Source organism: Fundulus heteroclitus, chromosome 14, assembly GCF_011125445.2.
Source record: "Fundulus heteroclitus isolate FHET01 chromosome 14, MU-UCD_Fhet_4.1, whole genome shotgun sequence".
NCBI classification, from domain to species: Eukaryota; Metazoa; Chordata; class Actinopteri; order Cyprinodontiformes; family Fundulidae; genus Fundulus; species Fundulus heteroclitus.
In genome coordinates, this window is record NC_046374.1 from 3,463,981 (window position 1) to 3,474,615 (window position 10,635).

Consider the following 10,635-nt stretch of genomic DNA (forward strand, 5'->3'; position numbering starts at 1 on the left):
CAGGAATGAGAATTGCACATCCATCAACTTCAATCACAACACGCCTGACAGAAAGAAAGGGAGATTCACCGAAAAGGCAACATCATTATCAGTTTTGCGACTACGCAGGTGTTAAAAATGAGAACAACATGGTGATGACACAAGAAGCAAATCAACAGAGTCATAGTCATACAATCATGAAAGCACAATGCTTGCTACTCATTCTTATGTAATCATGCTGCACAACTGGTTCCTGATGCTTCCTGACAGATGCTCAGAGCATGAGATAGTTCTTCCTTTTAAAACTGTTGTTGCTCCGAATGGTAAAATCTGACATGAAAGCATTCAGACCAAATTATTTAGAAAATATTTAAATCATGCAACTTTTATAACTCATCCTACATTTAAAATGCATAGCTCCAAAACAAATAACTCATTGGTATCCAACGATAGAGTACACAGTTTGTGTTTTTCTGCAGATCCAGACAACAGAATGTGTGCAACCATTATCTGTTTACTAGAGCTCTTGTAGTTATGCTCGGAAACTGATTGAAAAGTAGGTGTCATAAATCTTTTTGGCAAGCTGAATGAAAACAACAGACATTTAACACTCGCCTCAAGCTCCATAAAAACTCAAAACATCAGAGAAGCTGCTAGCAGAAAATGAAACATGAACCTTTATATGCATTTATTATTTTTTATGGATCCTTCATTACACAACATGGTGGATACGGAAAAAACAAAAGCATTTTGGAAAGGCAGAGAACAAAGATTCAACAAGCTGTCAAACCAGATAATCCATGGTTTCTACCTTTGCTGCTAACGATGATTAGTAATCAACCCTAACATGGAGCAATAAGCTGAGGGTCCGTTAAAAGTAAAACAGCAAAAAGTCCAAACGATTAATGTAAACTATTATAAGCAAAGGGCAATAAACTGACAGAACACACAGTTTCTAATGAAATGCAACTATACATGTACTTGTCTGTACAGTTTCACTGGTTTATTTTAAAGCTAGCCAAAAGTGGCAGGACATCTTTGACTGTCCGTTAGTTGTGAAGTTTCCCCAAAGTTCTCCAATGGTTTCCTGGTACTGAACATGTTAAAAATCAGAAACTAATGAACAAAGATAACCCTTTAAAAGGTAACAATAACCTGGAGTAATGAATTGTGGACTCGTTCACTGCGTTTAACCTCTGTACGCTGCAGTATCTGCAGTAACCCCGGCAGGTTCCGCTGGACAGATGATGAGAGGCGCCGTGTTCCTCCCGTTGTCATGAAGGCAGGGATTAAAGTACGGGTACAGGGGCTCGGTGAAAGAACATCCGTTGAAGGTGTAGATGTGAGTCTTTGCGTCAGCGTTGTAGAACGACACCGACCCATCTTCGTAGTCCAAGAACACGGCCACTCTCAGAGGGATTTCATGGAGGTTCAGGGTGACGGAGGGCCCTAGGCAGGCCCGGAGACTCTCGCCTTTCCGCCTGCAGATTGCCCAGTAACCGTTGTCCGGACGGACGGCTATGGCGCCCTTCCTGTTGATGGACTCCTTGGCCACACCAAGATCCCAGTCTGTCTTATCCCCTACCTGTAAAACAAATGCAGAGCGCAGAATTAGAGTTGATGTGATTGAACAAGGGGAAGAGTAAATCCTTGATTGATGGGCCACATCTTAAAACATTAACTTCGAGCTACATTGACCCATTGCCTCAATGGAGCAGGATCAGTAAAGATCAAATAAAAGCAAGTGTGTGTGTGTGTGTGTGTGCGTGTGTGTGTGTGTGTGTGTGTGTGTGAAGGATTAAACAGCACAGTGGCATTTGTGTGTGTTTTATAAACATCTATCTATCTATCTATCTATCTATCTATCTATCTATCTATCTATCTATCTATCTATCTATCTATCTATCTGTCTATCTATCTATCTATCTATCTATCTATCTATCTATCTATCTATATATATATATATATATATATATATATATATATATATATATATATATATATATTAAGCTCTAAATTCTGTCCACATTGTCACTGTGTCGTGTTTGCATTTCACCAGTGCTTGTAGCTCTGCCAGCCTCCTACCTTAACCACCCAGTATCGCCTCCCATAGGTGAAGCTTTGCTTCCCCAGAACGGCAACACACGAGTCGAACCTGCGTGGGTCATTAGGGAGGGGCTGGGTCCTCTGCTGGGAGCCCAGGCTCACCTGCGGATCACCATCAGGATATGGATAAGTAACAAAACTCTGCTGTCCTTGAGGAGCATTCATAGATGCAGGACGGCGGTAAAACGTACTCTTTTACCATCCGGGGAAAGAAGCAGCCAGCTGGCAGCAGTCCCAGGGTCCAGAGTCACATCCACTGAAAATGGACCAATAGAAAGAAAGGAGATCTCACTCAGCAACACTGAGGTTCGTCATGCTTCTCTTGCTAGACACTAAACGTTTCTGTTCCCTTTCAGGCAGTTTATAAAATCCAGTACAGCAACCATCATGAAGCTTCACACATACCTGCATATTTGGCCATCTTGGTAATTTCTGGAAAAACAAACAATTCATTCAAATCATTTCGACGGATCAACTTGAACACAAACGTAGTAAAGCCTTCATGAAGGACTTCTAGGGCGGCGTTTGCTGTGATGTCAGCTGATTGGTTACTGACCTTCTGCACAAAGGTTCTTTTCAAGTTCATGACAGTGGTCCACCAGCTTGGAGAGACTTGCACGCACCCTTTTGATGTAAATGTCGGGGTCCACACTGACCTCAGACCAGTTTGTTGATGACACCGGAGAACTCAGGCATGGGAAGCTCTAAAATTGTTTGAGAAAATGCATTTGAGTCAGGAACGAGCTTGGCATTGTCACTCTCATGGTTATATTCCTAACAAGACAAGTAGATGGAATTAATATCTGATTAACCTTGATCAATCTGTCATATTAAAAATATTAGATTGTGTTATGTCCAATTCGTGTGTATTGTTTTTGAATGATCTTTTAGTGATATTCTGCTCATGTCTAACCTGCAGAAGATGCAGCGGGTCCTTGGTGTCCTCCAGGTATTGCAGCTCACTGCGTCTCCTTTGCAGCTCCTCGATCTCCTGGTCGAGCTCTTCCACAAGATCGTCCGCTCTCCTCTTGGCTGCTTCATGCTTCTCTTCGATCTCCTCGATGAGCAGCGCCTGGTTTCTCTCAATTGCGTTGATTGCCATGCTGGCAACATGAGTGCTGGTTTGGATCTCCTTTTCTTTATCTATCTGCAGATAAACAGAAACCACAGCAGATCTATGATTTGTCACAGTCAAAGAAGTGTTTTGAACTATGGTAAATGCCTTTGGGGCAAACTGTCTTGCCCGATACACAACAACTGACACGGTCAGAGTGGGGGTTTGTACCAGCAACCCACCTGTTTCAGGATGAATTCCCAGCTCGTGCACCACTCTTCCCCCCATCACTAACATCACTACTGCTAAAACCTTCGTAAATTATGCAAAACTTTGATTGAATTTCAACCTGTTTTTCCTGCAAGCAGAAAAATAGATGGATATACAGGGACCTCTCAAAAGAATTCAACCCGCCCACTTTGCATTACTGATGCTTTATTGCCTCAAAAACTGGAATTAAGAATATATTGCGAGTTTCTGCCATTTCTTTTAGAAAACATATCTACATTTTTGAAGAAATACAATATTTTTATTGTGAAGCAAACAGCAAATAGGATAAAATAACAGAAAACTTCAGTGTGCATCAGGCTCTGTGAGCTCGCCACATCATGCCTCTGGGATTTCTGCCCCTGCTTCATGGCTAAACTGCTCCAGGTCCTTCATGATGGGTCATTATCACTTGTGAACAGTGATCTTCAAGTCCAAACGCAGATTCTCAACTGGATCAAGTTCTGGTCTTTGACTAGGCCGTTCCAACACATTTAGACCACTTGAGTGATACTTTCGCAGTAGGCTTCAGATGACTGTCCTGCTGGAAGGGGAACCTCAGTCCCAGTTTCGAATCACAGACAGACTGACAGCGGCTCTGATCCAGAATATCTTTGTATTCACCACCAAGGTCTGCAAGGCTGCAATCACTGCTAACGGATTATTCTTCAATAAAAGTAAAGTTTGAAGGTCAAAAATACTATTTTAAATACAGTGGTCTGTTACAGTGGTTACTGCTGAGTCACTGTAAACAGAGCCCCCATAAGCGATGTTTCAATCAAACATCAAGCTGACCATGGTCATGTACTGGTATAGCAGTACCAGCGTAATCATTGCAAGTAATGCAAAAAGGAGGAGAAAAATCATTGGATAAGTTGAAAGGATGAACTGTAGACTGAATTGGAAATGAAATAAAAGCCGTACCCTGCTCAGCTCCACAGAGTTCTTGATCTCCTCGCTCTTTTTGAGCCTGGTCTGAATCATCTGTTGAACCTCTGCTTGAACCACTTTCACCTGTGCCTGAAAAAGCAAAGTAGCAAATCAATGCACTGATTTTCCTTTAGATCACTTTGACATGGTTCATGAGGCTAGCAGTATTGTTTTGTATTCTGAAGAGTTAAACAAAACCACTTTGTGGTGACAAAAAAATCTGCAAATACATGGGAATATTATAAATATATATATATATATTGTAAGAATAATATATTAAATTCTCTTTTCATATTCTAAATCAACGTTAAATTTTATAGAAGTGGAAGAGACTCACCTTGATCCTCCTGCTCTCTTTCTCCATGGGAACGACTTCATGATGCTTGTGGTCCCTCTCCACGCAGCTCGTGCACACCGGGGTCTGCTCCTTCTTGCAGAACATCTGCAGCGGCTTGTTATGTTTTCGGCAGAGGTGGCTCGTGCTGAAGGTGGCCGGATCCGTCAGCCTGTGCTTCGTCATCACCGGGTCCCGCAGGTGAGGGGCCAGGTGCGTTTCACAATAAGACGCTTGGCAGACCAGGCAGGACTTCACCGCTGCCTGCTTGTTCTCGCTGCAGATGTCGCAGGTCACGTTGTCCGACTTTAAGGACCGTCTGGTGGAGCTTCTCTTCGCCGGCACCGGCTTGCCCGCTTGTTTTCTCCTCATAGATCTTTGTTTTAACAGAGAACTCACGTTTAGCACGATAGACAAGGAACATGTTTCACTATTGCGCGTTCTTGCATTGGCTCTGTACCTTTTAAACTGTTCGGTGATGTCCTTCAAGCCGACGTTCACCCTGAGCTCTGGGCGGATGTGGAATTCCTCCTTGCAGAGTGGACATACTGACTTGTGGCTCACGTCCCAGAAACCGCTGATACAGTCCAGGCAGAAGTTGTGGCCACACGGGATGGACACCGGATTGGTGAAGCTGTCCATGCAAATGACGCACAGGACCTGCTCCTGAGACAAGGTGTCGGCCATTTTTCTGGGCGACAAATGACACACGGTTACCATTTCACACAAGTTAAAGACGGGCTACAAGAGAAGGAAGTTCTGCTCTGTTTGCAAGAAACACTGGGATTGCGGAAACTGGGTTAGAGAAAGTTTGCAAGGTGATGAAACCCAACCAGTAAAGGACTGATTCTTAGATTAATCTTTTACACTGCAAAAAGGGAACCAAAAGTAAACAACATTTTCTTGAAATTACTGTATTTTTCCTTGACTTAAGCTGGTAAATGAGCCTTTTTGCATTTAGAATAAGATTTATTGCACTAAAATAGGAACAATTCATCTCCATCATCTTATTTCAGGCGCAGGGTATCTAATTATCTTATTTTAGGGATAAATTTACTCATTCCATTGACAAATAGTCTTATTTAACTACTCAAATCATGAAAAATGACACTGATTTCAACAAAATATTACTTACTTTTAGTTCCTTTTTTGCAGTGTATAGTATCGCACAAAATAGTATGGGCCCCAAGATGTTTTGTATGCCTCTCCCAATAAATAAATAAATAAACAGTAACTAGTCCTGCTTACTGTTTCCACATGAGGCCATGCAATATTATGCACCAGGAGGACCCAATAATAATAATTTATACAATTTGATGTGGCGGAGGTGGAAGCAGGCAGACAGAGAGACATTAGTGCAACAGTGCACCAGAGAAGGGTCTGCCAACGGATTTAAGGATTTCTTCCAGGTACTTAATGGCAGTCAGGATATGATTTACAGTTTGATGTCAATGCCTGACTCAGATGTGGCTTTTCCAGGCAGTAATTTCATTTCAGTCAAAAATATGTTACAAATCCCAAAATGAAATGTGTGAAACTTTTACTAATAAAGTTTCGTCTTTAGAAACCTGCCCACAGAGGTTAGCTCTGTGGGCAGGTGAGATGCTGTCCTGAGTGGTGTAGTTACAGCAAACAGCGATGACAACAAGGATCGTCTCTAGATCGTCTCACTGATAAATATCTCTTTGAATTTTTCTATCTGATTGACACGTTTACCGCCCCTAAAATAGGTAAATGCGGTATTTTGCTGTACCTTTAATAGCTTCATGATTTGCTAGTATAGTGGTACTGCGACTTATAAATATTATACTAGCTTTTATTACTAGCTTTGTCACAAAAACAAATACAAAAGCTGATAAAACTGTTTATGAATGGTTTGCCTTATGACTTTTATAATTCCATGATTCTTCTTCCTAATATTTCCGTATTAGATGTGCTGTACTTTCCCCCCAAAAACACCCACTGCTTTCAGTAGTCCTGTTGCAAAATACATTTTATACATCCAAAGTATGAAAAGACGCATTCAAAATCCAACTTTTTGGTAACGGCAATTAAGAATCAAATAAAAATCCAGTTAAGATTTTAAAAGCTGAAAGATTCTTGACCATCATTTTCGATATCATGCTATAAATAATTGAAGTCCAGTACCAGATTTAAATTGCCTTATTAATTAGGCATATGGCTATCATTGTAACACGTCAAGAGGATTGATTTAATTAACTTAGAACAATGGAATGGCAGCTTGGAGATTCCTGCTATGAGTGGAATCAGGAAACAGTCGCCCATGCTCTTTACAGGGTGGCAGCTTTGGGAACAATGCCAGATTTGCTGGGAAGAAACAGTGTGATCATGTAACTGAAGTTAAGTTTTGTTTTCCTGTGAAGCACTTGGATGAGACTCATGTTTGAACGGTGCTATACGAATAAACTTCCCTTGCCGAAAGCATACAGAAATGTCAGATTTACTTTGCATTATATTATTTTAACATCATTTAAATAATTATTTTAACATCATTTAAATAATTGAACATTTTTACAGGTTTGGCCACAAACGCCAATTTCGGGGACCTCGCTAACACGGTATCATCCATCTTTATCGTCTCCAATAAGAAATAAATATTGTATTATGTACAATAATGAAGAAAGTCATCCAGGGGGACTCGACAGCTTTCGGCAGGTGTATTGAGTGACTGCAGCTCGTCTACACAGGCTGTTCTGCTTGACTTACAGGCATACAGTATAGTCTGAGCTACACCCACAACAGCCCCCCTGCTCTTTACAGGTAGTTGCTTTTCGAACAATGCCAGGTTTGCTGGGAAGAAATAATGTAATTATGTACTCGAAGTTAAGTGTGGATTTTCCTGCGAAGCACTTGGATGAACCTCATGTTTGAACGGTGCTATACGAATAAACTTCCCTTGCCTACAGCATACAGAAATGTCAAATCTTGTCCAGGTTTGGCTGCAAGAGCCAATTTTGGGGACCTCGCTAACACGGTGTCGTCCATCTTTTTCATCTCAAATAAGAAATAAATATTGTATTATGTACAATCATGAAGAAAGTCTTACCTGTGCGGGTGGACTCGACAGTCTTCGGCAGGTGTATTGAGTGACTGCAGCACGACTTCCTCAACTCAGGCTGTTCTGCTTGACTTACAGGCATATATCCTGAGCTACACCCACAGCAGCATCCAGAGAAACAGGCTACTCCACCTTTTTTCACCTGTGTGTCAATCTGTGTATCTCTCTGTCTGTCTGAGTAGATAGCTGCAGTGGATCTGGGCTGGAGGTGAGGGGCAGTCATACCGCTAAAGAACGTTTCTGCCCAGCACATTTGGAGCTCTAATCTTAATATGTCACATAAGCAATGGACAATGGAAAGCCAAAAGGGCCAACGTTCAGTAACATGATTGATATTGATACTTATACATGTGAAAAAACTGAGATGCATCTATCAGATTCATTAATCTATCTTTAGCTTTAATAAATTATAAAAAAACAAAACAATTCCTTTAATTCAAATGGAATTAACTAACAAACATTTTCCTAGATGGCCATGTGTTGAAGAATTTATTTTATCTTTACAACTCACAAATCAAAATCAAGAATATCACTCATAGTAGTTTTGATTTATAAGGCTGTAGGTGAGTTCCTGCGCTGGGTAACTAGCCAGATGTGAGGGTTTATTTTAGCAGTAATGAATGTTTTCGTGATATACTTAATTTAATTTTCCACTTGTTACAGAAAGCCATGGACGGGGCCCATCTCAGATTATCTTGTGGCAAGGCTGTCATCTGGGTTACAGATGAGTGCCTCACGTTCAGATTTAGAGTTGTTTTTCACAGTATAGAAAACAAATATAAAAACATACGTTTTTATTTTGGTATGGCATGACAAATATTGGAAAAGGGGGCTGTGGAAGCTTTTGCAAAGCACTACTTACCTTTAATGATGACCCAAGCTTTCTGGCATGCAGTTTTCACAACTACTCCAACCTCCTCATGAAACATTTACAATCTTAAAAAACAAATCACATTCTGTTTTCAACGGGTAAACTTTTTACGACAGTGGCACAAGACTCAGGGAGTTCGTCCTATAACTGGTGGGTTGCCGGACCTATCCCACTGCTCTGACTGTCTCAGTCATTGTGTCCCTTGCTAAATTGCCTGCTGCCGGTGGTCAGAAGGTCCGGTGGAGCCGATGTACAGCAACCTTGCTCCTGTCAGTCTGCTCCACTGATCTCTGTTATACACTGGAGTGCTATTTTCCCCCAGTAACTAGGGAATATGTGCGCTACAGCATCGAATAACGAGGATTTTCTCATGACTGTGGTGTAAAGCACTTTGGTGTCGTCAGACTCGAGTCATTTATAAAGTAAAAGAGGTGATTATGTCAACAATATTCTTGGAAGCTACAAGAATATGATATTAAGCATTTGTGATTTCTTTTCTGCAACTACGCATTCAGAGCAAATTTTCCCCAAGTGAAAACTTTATACTCAAGCTCAAATTGATTTCACGTTTATGTGAGTTTTTGATTCAAGTAAAAAAATTCTCATTGTAACGAACACCTGCTCAAGTCCACCATACAAACTAGGGATTTTGAAACATATTGAGCTTCATAGAGGCTGGGGATGTAAGTTGAAACCAGGGACAAACGTCACAGGTTTATGTCTTCTGGCATTAGTCAGAAATCAATCTGAGCCACTTACTTTAGCAACAATTAAGCGATGACATAACATTGGTGAACATTCCCAGAAATATTTAGATCAGCTTGATACAATAAGACACGTGAAATGGAAATTGAAACATGTGAATAGCTAATCAGTAATTACTGGGAGGGTTGGATCACCGTAATGACAATAACAATTTTCAACTGATGCCTGATTATGGTTTAAATAATGTTTTTACGTGACCGTTTTAAAAATACAACCTAAATAAAAGTACAAAGATTATATTTTCAAAACTGATTCTCCTTTTATGTTTTGTCATCATCTTTTACGAGATGCCTGTTTCACTTCCTGTCAAAAACAATCTTCTAAGTGGAATGAAGATACTTTTTTATTGAAACCTGCCCGGGGTTACAAGTGGAGCAACTTTCGTCTCAACCGTGGGTGCTTAAATTTGTGTTTTTGGATTTCATATTCTTGATATTCATGTTTTTGTTTTAAAGAAATACTAATATAGACTTCTGAAGGAGTGAGGAGCCGGCGCTAGTCATTCACTTCAGAGCCAAACCCTTCACAACTGACTCATCACTACATTGTTACTACTCATCGTGCTGCGACATGTGCACTAATCACATGGTCTCACATGTGCCTTTTCTGCACGTACACTACCATTCAAACGTTTGGGGTCACATTGAAATGTCCTTATTTTTAAAGGAAAAGCACTGTACTTTTCAATGAAGATAACTTTAAACTAGTCTTAACTTTAAAGAAATGCACTCTATACATTGCTAATGTGGTAAATGGCTATTCTAGCTGCAAATGTCTGGTTTTTGGTGCAATATCTACATAGGTGTATAGAGGCCCATTTCCAGCAACTATCACTCCAGTGTTCTAATTTTACAATGTGTTTGCTCATTGGCTCAGAAGGCTAATTGATGATTAGAAAACCCTTGTGCAATCATGTTCACACATCTGAAAACAGTTTAGCTCGTTACAGAAGCTACAAAACTGACCTTCCTTTGAGCAGATTGAGTTCCTGGAGCATCACATTTGTGGGGTCACTTAAACGCTCAAAATGGCCAGAAAAAGAGAACTTTCATCTGAAACTCGACAGTCTATTCTTGTTCTTAGAAATGAAGTCTATTCCATGCGAGAAATTGCTAAGAAATTGAAGATTTCCTACAACGGTGTGTACTACTCCCTTCAGAGGACAGCACAAACAAGCTCTAACCAGAGTAGAAAAAGAAGTGAGAGGCCACGTTGCAAAACTGAGCAAGAAGATAAGTACATTAGAGTCT

General features: G+C 40.6%; 1 protein-coding gene across 1 annotated transcript; it reads right to left on the reverse strand.

The window, feature by feature from the left end:
• Window positions 1-652: 652 nt before the first annotated feature.
• Window positions 653-7,801, reverse strand: LOC105919184 (E3 ubiquitin-protein ligase TRIM39). The gene is made up of 10 exons (XM_021311662.2): window positions 7,738-7,801; window positions 5,131-5,361; window positions 4,674-5,046; window positions 4,331-4,426; window positions 2,999-3,232; window positions 2,642-2,789; window positions 2,491-2,517; window positions 2,277-2,341; window positions 2,065-2,187; window positions 653-1,564 (listed from the first exon to the last, which is right to left on the reverse strand). Exons 2-10 carry the CDS (start codon window positions 5,355-5,357, stop codon window positions 1,169-1,171), a joined length of 1,689 nt encoding a protein of 562 aa, XP_021167337.2. The 5' UTR covers window positions 5,358-5,361; window positions 7,738-7,801; the 3' UTR covers window positions 653-1,168.
• Window positions 7,802-10,635: the final 2,834 nt, after the last annotated feature.